General features: G+C 38.2%; 1 protein-coding gene across 4 annotated transcripts in view; it reads left to right on the forward strand.

The window, feature by feature from the left end:
- Window positions 1-21,980, forward strand: part of UMAD1 (UBAP1-MVB12-associated (UMA) domain containing 1) — a 245,432-nt gene that overhangs the window by 11,038 nt on the left and 212,414 nt on the right. For all 4 annotated transcript variants that reach the window (XM_057504547.1, XM_036894519.2, XM_036894521.2 and 1 more), the window contains exon 2: window positions 21,061-21,156. In XM_057504547.1, coding sequence (XP_057360530.1) covers window positions 21,075-21,156 — 82 coding nt within the window. In that variant the 5' untranslated portion in view covers window positions 21,061-21,074. The remainder of the gene's footprint in view (window positions 1-21,060; window positions 21,157-21,980) is intronic.

The raw sequence follows: 21,980 nt of genomic DNA on the forward strand, positions 1-21,980 counted from the left end.
ATTTATTAATAATTATTTTTTATTGAAGGGTAGTTGACACACAGTATTACATTACATGAGTTTCAAGTGTACAACACAGTGGTAGAACATTTATATACATAATTCTAGGTTCCAGCTATCACCCTACCAGGCTGTTACAATATCTTGACTATATTCCTTATGCTATACATTACATCCCGGTTACTAATTTATTTTACCATTGGAAGTCTGTCCTTTTTTTTTTTTTTTTTTTTTTTTTTTGTGAGGGCATCTCTCATATTTATTGATCAAATGGTTGTTAACGACAATAAAATTCTGTATAGGGGAGTCAATGCTCAATGCACAATCATTATTCCATCCCAAGCCTAATTTTTGTCAGTCTCCAATCTTCTGAGGCATAACAAACAAGTTTTTACATGTAGAACAAATTCTTACATAATGAATAAGTTACATAGTGAACAGTACAAGGGCAGTCATCACAGAAACTTTCGGTTTTGCTCATACATTATGAACTATAAACAGTCAGTTCAAATATGAATACTGATTTGGTTTTTATACTTGATTTATATGTGGATACCACATTTCTCTCTTTATTATTATTATTTTTAATAAAATGCTGAAGTGATAGGTAGATACAAGATAAAGGTAGAAAACATAGTTTAGTGTTGTAAGAGAGCACATGTAGATGATCAGGTGTGTGCCTGTAGACTATGTGTTAATCCAAGCTAGACCAGGGCAATAAAACATCCACGTATGCAGAAGATTTCTCTCAGAACGGGGGGGTGAGGTTCTAAGCCTCACCTCTGTTGATCCCCAATTTCTCACCTGATGGCCCCCCTGCGACTGTGCCTGTCTTAGGTTGTTCCTCCCTTGAGGAATCTTACCCGTCTCTGGCTAACCAGTCATCTTCCGGGGCCATACAGGGAAATGTGAAGTCGGTAAGTGAGAGAGAAGCCTTATTGTTTGAAAAAGTTAGCTTTTTACTTCTTTGCATATTTATGCCCTGTGGCTTCTATGCCCAGCATTTGTCTTGAGGTATCTTTACCACTTGGAAGAATTATGATACTCGGTAAATTTGATATGAGGCACGAATTCTATTTAAGGGTTGTAATTAGGAAGGAAGAAGAAAAGCTATAGAAGTAGCAGGCGGAAGAAAACATGGGAAGATTGATTATTTCTTTGATATATCTTCTTGTAGAGTAACTTCAGCATGTATAGGTTTTAAGCTACTACTTAAATTGCACACACACATTAACATAATAGGAGTATAGTTACATAACCAAAGCATATCTGTAATTACCAGCCATCTGCAGTGAAACCAAGAAAACCAGTTAGGCACCTTAGGCATTTGTGAAAACTTATCTATGATATGGTGGATATTGTCCAAATGAACTTGAACAGTCTGAGAGAAATCAGACAAATTAAAACAACCCATTCCTGGGGACTGTTCACATGCCATATGTTCTTTTAACAATAAATAGTTTGTAGTTGTAAGACTTTGGAGCGCTACAATTTGCACTTCTCCAAATTCTTGGTTGAGTTCCAACAGTATAGATACAGTCCAATTTTGTTGTTTTACTGTATGCACAGGCCAGCTTAGATATCTCCTTCCTCATTCCCATGGCAGGTCCAGGAACTGGTGGGATGAGTGCATCTACAGCTGTAGCAGTGCGTGGATCTTTGTTGGGGTTTTTTGATGATCATCTTCTGGCATGAGTCTTCCAGAGGGTGCAGATGTTGGAAGTTCTTTTTCATATCATATCTTAGTTCATTTTCGGGGTAGCCCAATTAGGCTTTGATCCTCTGTATAAACACAAACAGACCCTTTGCCTACACTTTTATATGCCCTTTATACCCTTGTGTAGAACTCGTTGGAGGTTACCACACAGGAACTGCCCTTTTTTTTTTTTTTTTTTTTTTTGCTATCACTAATCTACACTTACATGACGAATATTATGTTTACTAGGCTCTCCCCTATACCAGGTCTCCCCTATAAACCCCTTTACAGTCACTGTCCATCAGCATAGCAAAATGTTGTAGAATCACTACTTGCCTTCTCTGTGTTGTACAGCCCTCCCTTTTCTCCTACCCCCCCATGCATGTTAATCTTAATACCCCCCTACTTCTCCCCCCCTTATCCCTCCCTACCCACCCATCCTCCCCAGTCCCTTTCCCTTTAGTACCTGTTAGTCCATTCTTGAGTTCTGTGATTCTGCTGCTGTTTTGTTCCTTCAGTTTTTCCTTTGTTCTTATATTCCACAGATAAGTGAAATCATTTGGTATTTCTCTTTCTCCGCTTGGCTTGTTTCACTGAGCATAATACCCTCCAACTCCATCCATGTTGCTGCAAATGATTGGATTTGCCCTTTTCTTATAGCTGAGTAGTATTCCATTGTGTATATGTACCACATCTTCTTTATCCATTCATCTATTGATGGACATTTAGGTTGCTTCCAATTCTTGGCTATTGTAAATAGTGCTGCAATAAACATAGGGGTGCATCTGTCTTTCTCAAACTTGATTGCTGCTTTCTTAGGGTAAATTCCTAGGAGTGCAATTCCTGGGTCAAATGGTAAGTCTGTTTTGAGCATTTTGATGTACCTCCATACTGCTTTCCACAATGGTTGAACTAACTTACATTCCCACCAGCAGTGTAGGAGGGTTCCCCTTTCTCCACAGCCTCGCCAACATTTGTTGTTGTTTGTCTTTTGGATGGCAGCCATCCTTACTGGTGTGAGGTGATACCTCATTGTAGTTTTAATTTGCATTTCTCTGATAATTAGCGATGTGGAGCATCTTTTCATGTGTCTGTTGGCCATCTGTATTTCTTTTTTGGAGAACTGTCTGTTCAGTTCCTCTGCCCATTTTTTAATTGGGTTATTTGTTTTTTGTTTGTTGAGGTGTGAGAGCTCCTTATATATTCTGGACGTCAAGCCTTTATCGGATGTGTCATTTTCAAATATATTCTCCCATACTGTAGGGATCCTTCTTGTTCTATTGATGGTGTCTTTTGCTGTACAGAAGCTTTTCAGCTTAATATAGTCCCACTTACTCATTTTTGCTGTTGTTTTCCTTGCCCGGGGAGATATGTTCAAGAAGAGGTCACTCATGTTTATGTCTAAGAGGTTTTCGCCTATGTTTTCTTCCAGGAGTTTAATGGTTTCATGGCTTACATTCAGGTCTTTGATCCATTTTGAGTTTACTTTTGTATATGGGGTTAGACAATGGTCCAGTTTCATTCTCCTACATGTAGCTGTCCAGTTTTGCCAGCACCACCTGTTGAAGAGACTGTCATTTCGCCATTGTATGTCCATGGCTCCTTTATCAAATATTAATTGACCATATATGTCTGGGTTAATGTCTGGATTCTCTAGTCTGTTCCATTGGTCTGTGGCTCTGCTCTTGTGCCAGTACCAAATTGTCTTGATTACTATGGCTTTATAGTAGAGCTTGAAGTTGGGGAGTGAGATCCCCCCTACTTTATTCTTCTTTCTCGGGATTGCTTTGGCTATTCGGGGTCTTTGGTGTTTCCATATGAATTTTTGAATTATTTGTTCCAGTTCATTGAAGAATGTTGCTGGTAGTTTCATAGGGATTGCATCAAATCTGTATATTGCTTTGGGCAGGATGGCCATTTTAACGATATTAATTCTTCCTAGCCACGAGCATGGGATGAGTTTCCATCTGTTAGTGTCCCCTTTAATTTCTCTTAAGAGTGACTTGTAGTTTTCAGAGTATAAGTCTTTCACTTCTTTGGTTAGGTTTATTTATTTTTCTTTGGTTAGGTATTTTATTTTTTTTGATGCAATTGTGAATGGAGTTGTTTTCCTGATTTCTCTCTCTGTTGGTTCATTGTTAGTATATAGGAAAGCCACAGATTTCTGTGTGTTGATTTTGTATCCTGCAACTTTGCTGTATTGTGATATCAGTTCTAGTAGTTTTGGGGTGGAGTCTTTAGGGTTTTTTATGTACAGTATCATGTCATCTGCAAATAGTGACAGTTTAACTTCTTCTTTACCAATCTGGATTCCTTGTATTTCTTTATTTTGTCTGATTGCCGTGGCTAGGACCTCCAGTACTATGTTAAATAACAGTGGAGAGAGTGGGCATCCCTGTCTAGTTCCCGATCTCAGAGGAAATGCTTTCAGCTTCTCGCTGTTCAATATAATGTTGGCTGTGGGTTTATCATAGATGGCCTTTATTATGTTGAGGTACTTGCCCTCTATTCCCATTTTGCTGAGAGTTTTTAACATGAATGGATGTTGAACTTTGTCAAATGCTTTTTCAGCATCTATGGAGATGATCATGTGGTTTTTGTCTTTCTTTTTGTTGATGTGGTGGATGATGTTGATGGACTTTCGAATGTTGTACCATCCTTGCATCCCTGGAATGAATCCCACTTGGTCATGGTGTATGATCCTTTTGATGTATTTTTGAATTCGGTTTGCTAATATTTTGTTGAGTATTTTTGCATCTACGTTCATCAGGGATATTGGTCTGTAGTTTTCTTTTTTGGTGGGGTCTTTGCCTGGTTTTGGTATTAGGGTGATGTTAGCTTCATAGAATGAGTTTGGGAGTATCCCCTCCTCCTCTATTTTTTGGAAAACTTTAAGGAGAATGGGTATTATGTCTTCCCTGTATGTCTGATAAAATTCCGAGGTAAATCCATCTGGCCCGGGGGTTTTGTTCTTTGGTAGTTTTTTGATTACCTCTTCAATTTCGTTGCTGGTAATTGGTCTGTTTAGATTTTCTGTTTCTTCCTGGGTCAATCTTGGAAGGTTATATTTTTCTAGGAAGTTGTCCATTTCTCCTAGGTTTCCCAGCTTGTTAGCATATAGGTTTTCATAGTATTCTCCAATAATTCTTTGCATTTCCGTGGGGTCCGTCGTGATTTTTCCTTTCTCGTTTCTGATACTGTTGATTTGTGTTGACTCTCTTTTCTTCTTAATAAGTCTGGCTAGAGGCTTATCTATTTTGTTTATTTTCTCGAAGAACCAGCTCTTGGTTTCATTGATTTTTGCTATTGTTTTATTCTTCTCAATTTTATTTATTTCTTCTCTGATCTTTATTATGTCCCTCCTTCTGCTGACCTTAGGCCTCATCTGTTCTTCTTTTTCCAATTTCGATAATTGTGACATTAGACCATTCATTTGGGATTGCTCTTCCTTTTTTAAATATGCTTGGATTGCTATATACTTTCCTCTTAAGACTGCTTTTGCTGTGTCCCACAGAAGTTGGGGCTTAGTGTTGTTGTTGTCATTTGTTTCCATATATTGCTGGATCTCCATTTTGATTTGGTCATTGATCCATTGATTATTTAGGAGCGTGTTGTTAAGCCTCCATGTGTTCGTGAGCCTCTTTGCTTTCTTTGTACAGTTTATTTCTAGTTTTATGCCTTTGTGGTCTGAAAAGTTGGTTGGTAGGATTTCAATCTTTTGGAATTTTCTGAGGCTCTTTTTGTGGCCTAGTATGTGGTCTATTCTGGAGAATGTTCCATGTGCACTTGAGAAGAATGTATATCCCGCTGCTTTTGGATGTAGAGTTCTATACATGTCTATTAGGTCCATCTGCTCTACTGTGTTGTTCAGTGCTTCCGTGTCCTTACTTATTTTCTGCCCAGTGGATCTATCCTTTGGGGTGAGTGGTGTGTTGAAGTCTCCTAGAATGAATGCATTGCAGTCTATATCCCCCTTTAGTTCTGTTAGTATTTGTTTCACATATGCTGGTGCTCCTGTGTTGGGTGCATATATATTTAGAATGGTTATATCCTCTTGTTTGACTGAGCCCTTTATCATTATGTAGTGTCCTTCTTTATCTCTTGTTACTTTCTTTGTTTTGAAGTCTATTTTGTCTGATATTAGTACTGCAACCCCTGCTTTCTTCTCACTGTTGTTTGCTTGAAATATGTTTTTCCATCCCTTGACTTTTAGTCTGTACATGTCTTTGGGTTTGAGGTGAGTTTCTTGTAAGCAGCATATAGATGGGTCTTGCTTTTTTATCCATTCTGTTACTCTGTGTCTTTTGATTGGTGCATTCAACCCATTAACATTTAGGGTGACTATTGAAAGATATGTACTTATTGCCATTGCAGGCTTTAAATTCGTGGTTACCAAAGGTTCAAGGTTAGCCTCTTTAGTATCTTACTGCCTAACTTAGCTCGCTTATTGAGCTGTTATATACACTGTCTGAAGATTCTTTTCTTCTCTCCCTTCTTGTTCCTCCTCCTCGATTCTTCATATGTTGGGTGTTTTGTGCTGTGCTCTTTCTAGGAGTGCTCCCATCTAGAGCAGTCCCTGTAAGATGTTCTGTAGAGGTGGTTTGTGGAAAGCAAATTCCCTCAGCTTTTGTTTGTCTGGGAATTGTTTAATCCCACCGTCATATTTGAATGATAGTCGTGCTGGATACAGTATCCTTGGTTCAAGGCCCTTCTGTTTCATTGTATTAAATATATCATGCCATTCTCTTCTGGCCTGTAGGGTTTCTGTTGAGAAATCTGACGTTAGCCTGATGGGTTTCCCTTTATAGGTGACCTTTTTCTCTCTAGCTGCCTTTAACACTCTTTCCTTGTCCTTGATCTTTGCCATTTTAATTATTATGTGTCTTGGTGTTGCCCTTCTTGGATCCTTTCTGTTGGGGGTTCTGTGTATTTCCGTGGTCTGTTTGATTACTTCCTCCCCCAGTGTGGGGAAGTTTTCAGCAATTATTTCTTCTAAGATACTTTCCATCTCTTTGCCTCTCTCTTCTTCTTCTGGGACCCCTATAATACGGATATTGCTCCTTTTAGATTGGTCACACAGTTCTCTTAATATTGTTTCATTCCTGGAGATCCTTTTGTCTCTCTCTATGTCAGCTTCCATGCGTTCCTGTTCTCTGATTTCAATTCCATCAATGGCCTCTTGCATTCTATCCATTCTGCTTATAAACCCTTCCAGAGTTTGTTTCATTTCTGCGATCTCCTTTCTGGCATCTGTGATCTCTTTCCGGACTTCATCCCATTTTTCTTGCGTATTTCTCTGCATCTCTGTCAGCATGTTTATGATTCTTATTTTGAATTCTTTGTCAGGAAGACTGGTTAGGTCTGTCTCCTTCTCTGGTGTTGTCTCTGTGATCTTTGTCTGCCTGTAGCTTTGCCTTTTCATGGTGATAGGAATAGTCTGCAGAACTGGGACGAGTGACGGCTGGAAGGACTTCCTTTCTTGTTGGTTTGTGGCCCTCCTCTCCTGGGAGAACAGCGGCCTCTAGTGGCTTGTGCTGCGCAGCTGCGCGCAGACAGGGTTTCTGCTTCCTGCCCGGCTGCTATGGAGTTAATCTCCGCTGTTGCTGTGGGCGTGGCCTGGCTCGGGCAGCTACTCCAAAATGGTGGAGTCGCGTTGGAGCAGGAGCTGCTGGGAGGCTATTTATCTCCGTAAGGGGCCTCCCTGCTCCCTGCAGCCTAGGGGTTATGGTGCCCAGAGATCCCGGATTCCCTACCTCTGGATTAAGTGGCCCGCCCTGCCCCTTTAAGACTTCCAAAAAGCACCCGCCAAAACAAAACAACGACCACAAAAAAAAACAAGAAAAAAAATTTTTTTAATTAAAAAAAAAAAAAAAAGGTGGTCGTTTTTCTTTATTCTCCGGTGCCAGCCTCAGGCCTCTGCTCACCGGTCTTTCTGCCCTGTTTCCCTAATATTGGGGTCCCTGTCCCTTTAAGACTTCCAAAAAGCGCTCGCCAAAACAAAGCAGCAAAAAAGCAAAAAAAAAAAATGGTCGCGCGCTTTTCTTATGTCCTCTGTCGCCCAGCCTCCAGTGCCCGCTCAGTGTTCTTGCTGCCCTGTTTTCCTAGTATCGAGCGCCCTGCACTCTGGCCCGGATGGCTGGGGCTGGGTGTTCGGCAGTCCTGGGCTCCGTCTCCCTCCCGCTCTGCCTGCTCTTCTCCCGCCGGGAGCTGGGGGGAGGGGCGCTCGGCTCCCGCGGGGCCGGGGCTTGTATCTTACCCCCTTCGCGAGGCGCTGGGTTCTCTCAGGTGTGGATGTGGTCTGGATATTGTCCTGTGTCCTCTGGTCTTTATTCTAGGAAGGGTTGTCTTTGTTATATTTTCATAGATATATGTTGTTTTGGGAGGAGATTTCCGCTGCTCTACTCACGCCGCCATCTTCCGCCCCCCTCCTAAAAGTAATTTTATTAGTAAAATGAATTTATTTTGAAATAGCGGAGGAACTGCAATTCAGGATAAGCAAATTATGACAAACAGAGGCAAGTCTGAAGAGACAAAGGCAGAATCAGCCTCTGTAAAGTTTTAGGAGGAACTTTGAGGAGAGTGGTTTTGAATAAAAATTCACTGGAGAAGGACAAGAATCTGAGGTTGTGGCAGTTTCTCAGTGGCTACAAGTGGTGGTTAGTGTGTGCTGCTGGGGCAGGGAGAGAATCTTCCTGTTTTTTCTTAAAAACAGGAGATAAAATTCCTACGTGAAAGTGTCCTCCCTTGGCAGGAAGAATATCTTCCTTTTCAGTTAAGTGGGTGGCAAGGAGGGGTGCATGGGTGAGAGCTCCCCCTGCAGGGCTTCCCAACTCCATTTTAAGTAGGGTTTCCTGTACTTACCAACCCCACCCTGCCCTGTGCCCTCAGTTTTACACAGGACTCAGCACCATGCTTTGTGCCCATCACATTGTGAGAGGTGGTAGAGAAGCAGACCAAGATGGCAGGTAGATGGGTCTGTTCCTGAGTTTGGAGAAAGTGCCTTATCTGATTTCGTTTCTGTAGAGCCTAGAACTGTCAGTATCTGGCCTTCAAAACATGTTGGTTGAATGAATTAAAAAATGAACAAATGACTGACTTTTAGAAGTTTGTTTTTTGAGGAGGAAGTAAAGACTTCTGATGATGAAGTTAAGTTGTATAGGAAGTCCAATGATGCAGATTTGGAAGTTGAATGTGATGGTTCCTGTTGTGCTAAATGTATGTAAGTGAGCAAAATAAGGCAATTAAAAGACACACAGTAAATAATGTTTTATTTTTTTTTCTTTGATTCATTCTTGATTTCCCTGTGCTAAAAAGAGTTGTGAAAAGGTGTAATCTTGCATGAGGTGACTTCATTTTCCTATAGGACATTATTTAAATATATTTGCTTACTTAAGATAGTGGTTTCATGTGAAAAGATGCTTTTTGTTAGAGTTGTCTGTAGTCTTTTTCAGGATTTTTTTTTTCTTCCCATTTTAGAGTTCCAACACTGAACGCAGTGGGTAGAAATTAGAATATATTTGTACTGGTAGCTATCAGTGATATTTAAGCCAAGACCAAATTTTTTTATGTGTATGACAGTTATGTAGAATTGTATTTGTAACTTTTCTCAAGCATAATGATATATCATTGTGTAATTAATTTAGAAGAGTCAGAATAAGACTAAAGCCTCTAGATTATTCTGTGTCAATGAATGACCCAAATGATATAAATTATCAGTGCAGTTTGTTATAAGCTCTCAGAAGGCAGCAACTTCATCTTCTAAATTTCTGTATCTCCTTATACTATATATTATTCTTTAGGAAAAATATCTGTTTTTCACATGTACTGCATTAAAAAGGGGAAGGTGTTTTTTAAATAAAACCTCTTGAAGTTAAAACATCATATGACTGTACTGTATTACCTTTTAGACGATCACACCCTCCAGAAGGGAGTAGTTTACAAAAAAGAATTATCTGGCCCAAAATACTAAGAGTGAGGAGATTGAGAAACCATGGTCTAATGTAATGGGAGATTTTTTCCCCACTTCCCTTAATTAGTAGGATCAGGAGAAACTTTATTATGCTGTTCCATTTTCATTTGATGAATAAGGATAGTAGAGAGAAAAAGCAGTCAGTACCTAACACTGCCTGGCTACATCCTTGATTCTGAAAATAATATGGTAGTTAATTAAAAGGAAAACAAGCAAAAATCCCACATCCAACAATTACAACAAAATTATACAAAACTTTCCTGTTGTTTCTGGTAGAGACTTTGGGGGTCATATTATTTACAAAGTAATGGAGGACAGTAAAAGTGTATGAGGTCTGTTTTTAACTTAGACTCTATTCATTGAGGGAGAAAAGATCAAAGAAGTGATTTTATAATGCGTTTGAAAAGCAATTCTGCTTGAGAAATTTCCAGAAAATAGTAATTCCAGATTATGTAATACTCCCATGATATCAGGATTTTATTATTAAAGTGATAGCTAATGATTCCAAATGGTTCCTGATGGTAAAATATGCTAATGAGACATAGCTGGCAGTTGAGATTATAAAGTGCACCCTCTGTGCTTCTGTCCAAGACAAAAAAAGCCAACTGTAAGTCATCAAGTGTGGTGATGAACTAGAACTAGTACTATTAACCTAGAATTTCCTGGATATATTGTGTTAAAAGGATTTCGTGTTTGAGTCCTGTGTATCCATTTCTGAAAAGCCTTAGGAGCTAAACTATAATGATCAAGAAAAAGCCATAAAACCAAGAAAAAACAATTCCACCTTAGCCCCTTTTGAAATCTACACTGTGAAATTCCCCAGAGCTCCTTTGCACTCTTCCAGAATCCTCCCCAGCCTGGTGTTTCATAATCATCAACAGGTAGCTCCAGTTCTTCTCACTTTCTAGGTATTTTAAATGTTGTGTTTTGGCTCAAGATAGTGTCTAATTTCTCAATTTGCTTAAAGTAACTATATGGTCATATTAGGGAGGTGAATTTTATTAAATCAGGTAACTTCAACTTTTAATGGCTGTTGCCTATGTACATGATGTCATTTTCCAGTTAGGTGACAAGTGAAGGGTTAAAAATGTTACATTAGAAGACAGGCTCTCTTAAAAATAAGATAGCTATCACCACTTTATATTCACCTGGGTATGTTGTAAAAGCTGCACCCATGTGTTCTGAGGGCATCTCTGAGCTATTCCAGCCTAGTGGAAATGGAATGGAAATATGAGTTCAAGGAGAGAAAAGGACAATGTATGATTTCCTATTATTAGAAAAGAACTTGTTCATGTATTTTAAATGTTTGGTGGTAGTACTAAAATGTTATGATGTTTAGATTCCACAGGATAAATTTAACAGAATGAAATAAGTTTTATTTCAACATACAAATATTTATAATATGCTAGAAATTGCATTCCTGATAATTTCCAGTTGAAACTTTTCGATGTCAACTTAAAAAGTGAAGGAGGTTTCATAATTTTTCAAAATTATTTTAGGGGGTACTTGAGCATCTAAGTATGATTATTGGCTTTGAAACTTTTTGCCTGCAACCAACCTAAAATATACATATCATGACCCAGCACATCCACCCAAAAGCAAAGTTCGTAAGACCTGACTGTATATGATGGTCTCTGATAATCTTTTGCTTCCTTTTCTCTTTCTTTTCTTCTCCCTTCCCCCCTCTGTCCCCCATTTCATTCTATTAAAAAACTGGTCATGACCTACTATATTGAGTTTACTTCTGCTAAAGTGTTGAGATCTGCAGTTTGAAAAATATCTATAGATCCAAGATCCAGTTCTTTGTTTATTTTGCTTCCTGAGTGTTATTTGTAGGTGGGTGGGGAGTTCTGAGCATAAATAGAGAGGTGGAATTAATTGGCATTCACACTGTTCTGTGAAGCCCATCTGCAGTATCAGTTTAAATTTCTTTCCTGCACCCCTTTTGCTTATCCTCTCAGATATCTGTACCTTTACCCATTACACCAATATCACAAACCTTCAAAAATTAAAAAACCTAGATGAGATGGAAAAATGAGGGGTGGGGGGCTGGGGAGCCTCTGGGTAATCCTAATTGGTAGTCTGAAGTTAATACATTTTAAGAGAGCATAAAATTATATCTCTCATACAAATCAAAAATCTGTCAAAGAGTTTACAGAATTCAGTAATTAAGGAGGGAACTAGTAAGACATTATAACTGGTTCAAAAGAGAACTCAAAGTATCACCACACATTTATGGTCAAATAAGGGAATGTTGAGTTTATAAATGGTTTCAACATTGGTCACGATCCCCAGGGCAGAAATTAATGCATCCTACCAGGTACTTTTCTGTGGACAGGAATTATTTGCATGACTATAAATTTTCTACACGTTATCTCCTCCAGAGTTATAACCTAGTTAAAGATAAACAAACGTGGAGATAATGCTGATGGATTAGCTAGCCAGAATATCCACTAGATTCCAGTGTCTTCTACAATTTTTCCTTATACTGATTCAATTTAGGCCGTCAAACACATTCCTATCCTCAGTCTATGATTTTGCCTCCTGAAGGCACATCCAGTTTGTAGAAAATGTATTCAATCAGCAAAGAATTTAAAAAATTTTTGAATTTGTTGCTGTCATCTAAAAAATGGATTTCTACATGATAGTTACATTTCCAGTTTGTCTTTAAAAATCATACATGGTGTCCCTGGGCCCACATTCATTTATAGAACAGAGGGTAGAGCAGCCAAAGGTGCCTTCTATTTTACTTTGTTTAGTTTTATTTATTTCATTTTACTGTTTTAATTTTTACTTTCATATTTTTTTTTTAATTTTCAAAAATCTTCTGTTGTGAAATAATGTAAAATATTTGGCTTAGCAAAGAGCAAATACTACAAAAGAACCATCAGATGAATATAAACTAGGCATGCATCCTGGTAGCAACTATTAGATTTGGTGCATATTTTTCCATTTTTTTTTCCTAAAAATATACAAGCTTACCCCCTCCTTCACACACAAAATAGCAATGACTTTTGTAATTTTGAGAGCCTGCCAGTTTCATTTTGAAAAAACAAATAATTAAAAAAACTACTAGAAAGGATAAAATAGTATAAAACAAATACAGTAAAAAGACATCCTTAAAGAATATATAAGAAAAGATATTAAAACAGGCTATTAAAGTATAAGTTAATTATTATATTATCTAAAATGATATAGTCTAAATAATTTGAGGAAAAATAAGTTACTTCAGCTAAAAAGTTATCTTCTCCAATAGGACAGAGTGACAGCAAGATCAGCAATTCTGAGTCCAAAACCCACCAGATTAAATGGGGGTGAGCGTGGGCTCAGAGATTGAAGGGAGGGGATTTACCACAGAGACAGAGGCAACTAGGCCTTCAAGCTACATTCCACGAGGTTCCCAGAGACCCTGCAGGGGGTCTGCTGCACGGGAGAGGGGGAAGATGCCCTCCCCCCAAGCGTAAACCTGGCCCTATTTTGATTTTTGTTGATTTGATTTGTTTTACCTGAGCTGGAAAAGCAAACGCAGATTCAGTTCCAGGCTATCCCAGCTCAAAACCTTCCGCCGCTCTTACTAGTTCCTGAATCCAGACCTCACAAGCCTTTTTGGGGGAAGGGCTCTCCCTCCCTCCCTGGGGTGGACTACGGCCTGTCTTCCCCTGCAGTGGTCCTGTCACCCCAGGCTGCAGCATTTGGATTTACCACCCCTGGATTACACTGAAGAGGTCAGTTGTTTTTGTAGTTTTGAAATGGGAAACAATATAACATGTTAGTTCTGGTATGATAGCCAAGTATGTTTTTGAAAATTTTGAAGAAATGGGAGTATACTTACCATTTTGATGACAACTAAGAGGGTGTGTATTCACAGTATAATTTGAAATCTTAGAGATTTCAAATTGGATGATCTCAATCCCTGAACTTTTATATTTTCCATTTGAAATCCACTGATGTTCATGACTTCAGCTGCCACTTAGGTGCAAACAACTCCCCAAATCCAACTTACTCCTTTCACTGGAGCACTACACCCTATTTTTCCAACTGCATTTTGCGTATTTCCATTTGGACCAGTCACTTTGCCTTCATCTAGTTTGTCTGAAATGGAATTTATTATATTTTTTCTTTCCTTAAAATAAACTTCCCTTTGCTACTTTCCTTTTCTTATTCACAGTACTATTTTCTTCATTCCCTCAGGCTTGAAACTTCAGTCATCTTGTATTCCTTTCCAACTGTATTTTGTAGAGTTGAGAGTCAGTAGGTCCTCCTAGTCTGTATTTCTTTACATCTCTTCTTTTTCATTCGGATTTCTCTAATCTTAATCCATTCACTTTTCACTAAATTTTCAAGGTTCTTGAATCCATGCTGTCAACCTCTCCAGTGTATTAATCTTTTGAAACACTACTTTCCTCAAGTTTCTAGATTACATGTTAACGTTAAACAAACCCTGGCATACCACTCTGCATATTCTAACATACTCTTGACTTTGCCGCCCTTTCAGGATTAGTCTCTTCTTTTGCAATCTTAATTTCTGTTGCTTATCTTCATGCCATTTAGTGAGGTTAATCCCTTTGCTATCTTCTAAACACACTGTGCTTTTTGTAGTGATCCTTCTTACCAGAAAGGCCTGCCTTTTCTTTTTCATGTGTGTCTGCACTCTACGCATCAGATGAAGTTAAACTTAAGGCTTTCCTTTTGCGAAGTCTAACAGGGCTCTTCTAATTTTCATTGATCTTTCTGGAATATTTTATACTGTTAATGCTGGTTTTGGTGATACAGCCTTTAATCTCTAGATTAAAACTGTCCAAAGCATGGACCATTATTGTCTTTTCGGTATCTCTCACACAAAATTAGTAAACTTGTTATCTCAATTTGTATTATTTTTACATGACCATGCAGTTCACAGCCCAATGTACAGAAGAAGAGGAAGATTAGACATTGTTCAGGATTTAAAATTTTCATCAGTATGGAATTTACATATTTATTGGATTTTGGTGCAAATATGAAGAAAAATTTGACGTGTATATATACAGTTATCCCCTGATTTTCAAAAATCTTGTTAGGCCACTTTGCTTTTATGAAGGACCTACATTAGTACCTGTTTTGCTAATGGAAAGAAATTGGAAGAGGATTTTCACTTACATGAAAAGTGGTGCAAAGGCAGAATACCACTGTTTGTTTTGCAGGGAGCAGTTACGGATATAAGTGCGCACCACAGTGGTTAGAGTAGCACCACCAAGGTCCTTCTCTGGGGACCACACTCAGCATCTCAGCATCAAGCCATCAAAGCTTTGAGCTGTGCCTGTGAGCGTCTGTGCTTTATCATGATTTATTTTGTGCAAGATGGGTCCTAAGGTATCAGAAAAGCCTAAGAGAAGTTATTTCTTGTGTCTAGGAACACTCAACATTTTTTCCATATAAATTAATGGTAATGGCGTCTTGATGGCATTTTTACTTCAACAGGTTTTATAGGAATGTTCTACTTTCACTTAGTGGGTAATTACTTATTTTAATCTTATTATAGTTATTCTGATTATAGTTAAGTAGGCTGCTGTTAATCACACATAGAAATTTCAGTCTATTTGATAATATTTACATTATCAAGTAGTCTGCTGAAATTGAAAGAGAATCAAATTGAGAAAACCAGTTTGCCTTAATCCTTTTCTCATAGATAATACTACTTTAAAGGTAAGGCTTAGGATGATAAGGAAAAATAAATATATTAATTGCCCTACACTCCTCCCCTTCAGAGTAATCATGCTAACTCTTTTATATGCAGTCTATGTATACTATTAGAGACACTCTCCTTTAATTTTTCAGTTTGGCATGAATTCATAGAGGAAAAAAAGCATTTTTGTTTTTCATACAAAGACTGGTAGACACACAAAGTGGTTTAAGAAATTTGAGATAGTTTTCTGAATAATTGTGAACTACAACATTTATATGACATCTAGAATATTATACTAATGATGAATCTTAAAACTGGCTTTGTTGAAGTGTTACCAACATACAATAAATTGCACACATTGAAAGTGTACAGTTTGAAGAATTTTAACATATGTTTATACTTCTGAAACCATCACACAATCAAGATAACGAACATATCCTCGCCCCAAAAGTCTCCTCGTGCTCCTTCCTAATCTCTCCCTCCCTGTACCTCCCCATTCCCTAGGCAACCACTGATCTGCTTTATGTCACTATACATTAGTTTGCATTTTCTAGAGGTTCCATATAAATGGAATCATATGGTATAAACTCTTTTTTGTCTGGCTTCTTTCACTCTGCTTAATTTTTTTGAGATTCATGCATGCTCTAGCATATCTTAGGACTTTATTCCTTTTTATTGCTGAATAATATCATGGATATGCCAAGTTTGTTGTCAGTTTATCTGTAGTTGGACATTTGGGTTATTTCCAGTTTTGAGCTATCACAAAATGTTGTATGGCATTTGTGTACAAGTGTGGACATATACTTTCATTTTTCTTAGTTAAATACCTAGAAGGAGAAGTTCTGGGCCATATCATAGGTATATGTTTACATTTTTAAGAAACTGCCAAACTGTTATCCATAGTGGTTGAACTGTATTACACACCTATTACAGTGGTCAAGAATTTCAGGTGCTCTACATTTTTGCTAACATGTGGCATGGCAAGCCTTTTAAATTTTAAATATTTTAATTGGTATGTAGTGGTATCTCACTGAGATTTTAATTTACATTTGCCTATTGACAGATAATGTTGAACATCTTCCCATTCGATTGTTTGCCATCTACATACTTCTTTGGTGAAATGTGTGTTTCATATTTTGCCTTGTTTTTAGAGTTGTGTTCTTATTGAGTTTTAAGAGTTCTTTATATTTTATAGTCCTTCATCAAATATGCGATTTGCAAGTATTTTCTCCCAGCCTGTGGTTTGGACAGGTAAATTCTTCATCCACCTTTTTATATTGTGGCAGCTCCAAAAGTCCCATGATTTAGAATTGGGAGGCATTCTGGGTTGGGTCCCAGCTCAGCCAAGGAAGAGTGTAGCTGCTAACTAATAATGGATTTTTTAAGAAGAAATTTTGGTATTTTCCCTGTTTATAGATATAAAATTTGCTCATTATAGACAACTCAAAAAATACTGAAAATTGTAAAGAAGGCAGTGAGACTGGAACGTGCTTGGGAACTCCCAGCAGAGGAGGCACAGCTGTCAAGACCATGTGCCTCAGAAGCATGAAGGGTTACGGGATACTGGGCTTGGGACAGCAGGCCAATTACAGATCTCCTTCACTTTGGGGACTGAGCTCTTAAAGTAGCATTTTGCTGAGGACTGCCTCAGAAATTTGCTAGGTTGAGGTTCTAGTTTGTTCCCCCAAATATAAGTTGAGTGCTGCATTTGTAGTGCTTGGGCACTATCCAGCCGAAGCATTTAGTAAATGTTTGTAAGATAAAAATACAAAGTAAGTGAAGGTCTTGAAAATAGATGTTGTGCAATTAGTAAATTTCTTTACAGCATAGAGCTGAGCAAGGCTTGGGAAATAGGGATTGATAAAGACAGAGAATTAATTAGATGTATTTGACTAATATTGGGGAATAGTATATTAAAGTCCAATACAAATGTAATTAAGTGTTAGGGGCTCCTTGTCTCTGGTGCTTTGTTGATTAAAATCACTCAGTTTAGGTGCCAGAGGGACTTGCTTTAAAATTCTAGCTCTGCTACTAAGGATTCACATAAACTCTGAGCAACACTTAACCTACTTAACTTCAATTCTTTCACTTGCCCATTGTCAGTTATTATATGTACCTGACTGTAGAGATAGAGTATACAGAGCATTTTGTATGGTGTCTGACACATTGTAGGAGCTCAGCAGATGTTAGTGGAGTTATAGTAAATCCCCACTCCTTCCCACTTTCTCCTCTTAGGCAGGGTAACTAAATGTGGATGTTGGAGTGGTGACCTAAATATGAAGCTTTCCCATGGCAAGTTGCTCATAGAGGGGATATCTTAGAAGTATTTGCCAGGATAAATTTTTATACCACTGTGTTTTTTTTCAGTGATATGAAAAAGTATCAATGGGATAAAGACAATTTTGTTATGGATTTTAGTGTCTTGGGACATAGTCTTTTCATGCGTGGAGTGATTTATTATAAAGATAGATGGTAAAACTTACCATTAGGTAGGCACCTAGTGGAATGAATCATTAATGTCAGCAGCAGTATTGATCATACAAGGGAAGTCTTTCTTGTATTGTAAAATTGGAAACATATTCCTATAGAGACATCTTGAGGTGGACTATTATAGAGGAAGGAGTTAATTAAGGTGGTGGTTAGGTTGGCAGAATGATAGGTGTGAGGGTAACTGGTAGTTATGTAACAATTTTAGAGCTGTTTCCAATGGATTTGTAGTAAACTAGCTTTTGCTGCTGCTCCGAGTTTTCTTGTACTGTTTCTGTTCCCTTTCACTTATTCCTGGCCCATTTCTTCCATTCCTGGAAGTTTCTTGACTCTTGAAACCTAAATTATCCCTCCTTTTCTAAATACTTTGGAGTTTTATGATCTAAAATAATGGATTGTAATATTATGCATTGCCAATAAGTCATATGATCAGTTGCTGCAGACTGTGTATTTTTTAAGTTCAATGTTTTAAGTCATGAAAAACTTAAATGCTTCTGTTAATTACTTAAGTTATAAATTCTGTACAAAATACTTGAATTAAAAAGAGGTTCTTGCACTATAGCTGGGTTTGTTCTGGCTTTCATAACAACATAACAACATAACTAAACTTTCGAGAATGACTTATCAGAGCCACCTTTGTGATTTCCACATTTGTTCCATTTCCATTTGGTTGCCAGACAAGAAAAAGTACTGGGAATTCAAGTTCTTCTATTAAAAGGCTTTCTTTATATATTAGAACAGGAACCACTTTTTAAAGGGCCTCTCTTTTTCCGTGTCCCCAAAGTCCCTTGTTACAGCATTCTAATGCCATGTGACACAGTGAACTAAGCCACATGGCCATACCTACCTGCAAAGAGGAAAGAAAACTGCAGTCATGGTGTGTCATAAGGCAGAGAGCCAGTGAGCAGCCCTAGTGATTCCGTGGTTCTCATTTGCAGTCACCATATACTCAGCTCTCTCTTCCTACCATAGGCAAAATAACTCACCCTTCCCCAAGGGCAATAACGTGTATCTCCCCACTCAGTCACAGCATCACGCACAAAGTTCAGCATCTCTCTGTCAGGTCCAGAGGTGGCACTTCTCCGTCTGAAGACTTCATGCACTAAAAAGACCAGTAGCCTGTCCCTTTTGTCCCATAATGGAACTGGGAAACATTACTGCCATTCAGAAAGGGGAGGAATGGAAGATAAACATAGTGGTAGCAATTCTGAGATCCCACTGAGCAGGCATTTGGGGGGACCCCCATGGGTTGGAGAATGCTCCTTAATTATGCCTTGATTCTGCTGCCTGGGAGAGCCCCCCATCCATTGTTCTCCATGCCAGTTTGCCTCCAACCTCTTGGAGTTTTTTCCTTTTCCAGTAACTTCCTTATCTACCCTTGAAGTGAGCACTGGAGAATAGACCCTCTCTGTGGGGGTGGAGCAGTATTCTCTGGCAGCTTCATGTCTGTAGGGTTGTTTTATAATCCAATTGTCAGTTTTCTTTTAATCCAGACTGGTGGTCTTTTTGGCAATACAGTTCTCCAAAATTTTGCTGGTTTTGTATCTATTTCATTCTGCTCATCTTGATGTGTTAATAGCTAGACCTACCATTTCTGCTAGATATAACCTGCAAATTTGCTACATTTCTCAACTTTTTCATCCCTACAAGTGCCCTCTCTCTAGGGCTATTTTTTCTCTACCAGGCTTCAGTTGGGGACCTATCCACTTCCTCTCTTTTTCCTGAACCATTCTATCCAAAGAGAAAGAATTTACTAAGTGCCAATTAATCAGGTTTGATGACTATACTACTGATTTGTTCCTTACTCAAGATTGAGTTCTAATCAACTGTTGTTCTTTCAGAGGTCTTCTCCATTTTATTTTATATTTGTTTGGGATTGAGAATTTAGTAGTTCCTTCCAGTTGTTTAAGTCTTTGAATTTCAACTCTATTTTCATACATTCCTGCTTATAAACCAACCAGTTCTTTTCTGGTATCATTTCTTTGTTGCATAAGTTTCTCTTTATATTAATTAGTTATTTTTCTTTTCATCTCACTCTTGTCTCTTCATCTTTTCCATTTTCTTTTTCAACTAATCTTGTTTTTCACCAGTTTCATACAGGCCATGTATTCTTTTGAGGGTGCCAAACTATTTCCAGACTTTTCTTTTGATCCATCATGATATACAGTGAGCTCCTTCTTTGAGGATTTCAGAGCCTGTGCCTTTTCCTTTACATGGCTTGTTTTTTTCTTCTCCATTTTTTATTTCTTTAAAAAGTGAAATCTGCCAGATATGTTTTCTGTCAACAAATAGGCTCTTTTACCATTTACTTGGATCTGCCGCTCAGAGCAGGTTGACCAACACAAATCCCAGTACAATTACGTTTCTAGAAGGCTTTTGCTTAGATAAAATCCTTTCTTAAAGTTCCTGCTTGGTTTTCCAGTGTGGGTGGAATGTATGAAAACTAAAAAATGGAGCCCTTGCTGCCACCAGGATTAGTCCATTCTTTGCTCTTACGTTGTTTTGCTGATAGTCACAGTCCTCAGTGTAAAGTGTCCTTCCAAGGTCCCTTCACCTTGCTTCCCAGCTGTTTTGCAGGAATTGTTTCCCTGCCTGAATGTTCAAAGATGGGTGGAGGAAGAGGAGAGAAGGGTGTGTGTGTGTGTGTGTGTGTGTGTGTGTGTGTGTGTGTGTGTGTTCGGGGCAGCACACAGTAAGACCACCAACACAAGAATCCTGCACTGATGGGCATTTAAAGTTGACCACATTATTACAGTGGGTACAGTCCTTGAGTGTCTGAATCAGGTAAGCAAGTGTAGAGGATGTTTGAGGTGCCTTCTTTCTTTTTATAGGTGGCCTCAGTTTTATGAGGCTTAAGCTAGTTACGGCATAACAAGAAACCTGGACAGTCCTTTTTTTCCCCTTTCTTCAGTCCAGTGTCTGATTTATAGTTAGCAAGATCATTCTAGATTCTGTTGTTACCTGTTGATTTTAGTTTCATGTGGAATAATCTCTTGGGTTATTTTCTGTTTGTTCAGAAATTGAGAAAGGTTGCATGAGTTAAGGCACACATGGTTTTAAACTGGAAGTCCATACCCCCTTAACTTCTGACTTTGTCTTCTGACACGTGAGGCTCCTGTTCTTAAGTCTGGGAATAGAATTCCTAAAAGTAATTATTGTGATACCTTTGCATTTGGCTTTCTACTAAAGAGGGAAACGTTCTACAGTTTCCTCTGAATTTGGCATTATATGATGTTTCTATTGCAGAAGCAGCAAAGGCAATGTTTCACTTCTTCAGAAAGCCTCCGGAATCTAAGAAGCCCTCGACACCAGAGACAGAAGCAGATGGATTTGTCCTTTTAGGTGAGTCTCTTTAAGCAACAAAATTGTATTAGAAGAATTGTTTTTCCTTTGAAAGATTACTTGAAAATTATGTGATTCCAGAATTAATTTATATATATGAAATCTAAAAATAAAGGTCATCAGTCACTTAAGAATATTGTCGTCATGTCAGATGCTTCTTAGGTATTGGTTTGGATGTATCCTTCAAATTCCATTTGCAAAATCATCCTGTTTTTTTCTGCCCAATAAGCTAGACAACCTTTTTAAATGTGAAAAACCAAAAATTTTGAAGACTCCTTGACAAATTCAAGTTCTGTTTTATAAATAGCACCAAAGCTTGCTTCTTAAATTAGCATCTGAAATTAAGTATTTCCTGAAGTATAGTTGTAAATCTAAGTATGTTAAATAATTGTCTCCTAAATGTTTGTTAAAACTAGTTTACTTTCTGTTATAAAATTAATATCTGCTAGTTATTAAGATTTGAATGGCTTTAAAAAGTATTTCTTTCCACCAAATACTATGCTGTTCCCAAGGGGAATTTGGAAAAGTAACATTTCCTGCATGTCATTGTGCCTTTCCCCCCAGGAAGAAATTTTCTGTTTGGCTAGTTCCTCTCAGAAATTTTCTCCTGGAGGGTGGTGAGGAGGAGCCAGAAGCCAGTGTCCCCACTTGGCACACATTCACTTCTGCTGTGGACTTCCTCCCACCAAGTCTAGCTCCTTCTCTGAAAGGATTTGCGCGAACCACTGGGTGGTTGTTCTCTGGCATGCTTCTCCAGTGTTTATCTTTCCAGGTTCTGGTTTCCTATGTTTTACTCTCTTTAGCTTGGCCCAGTCAGCCTGGGG

This window comes from Manis pentadactyla, chromosome 7, assembly GCF_030020395.1.
Source record: "Manis pentadactyla isolate mManPen7 chromosome 7, mManPen7.hap1, whole genome shotgun sequence".
NCBI classification, from domain to species: domain Eukaryota; kingdom Metazoa; phylum Chordata; class Mammalia; order Pholidota; family Manidae; genus Manis; species Manis pentadactyla.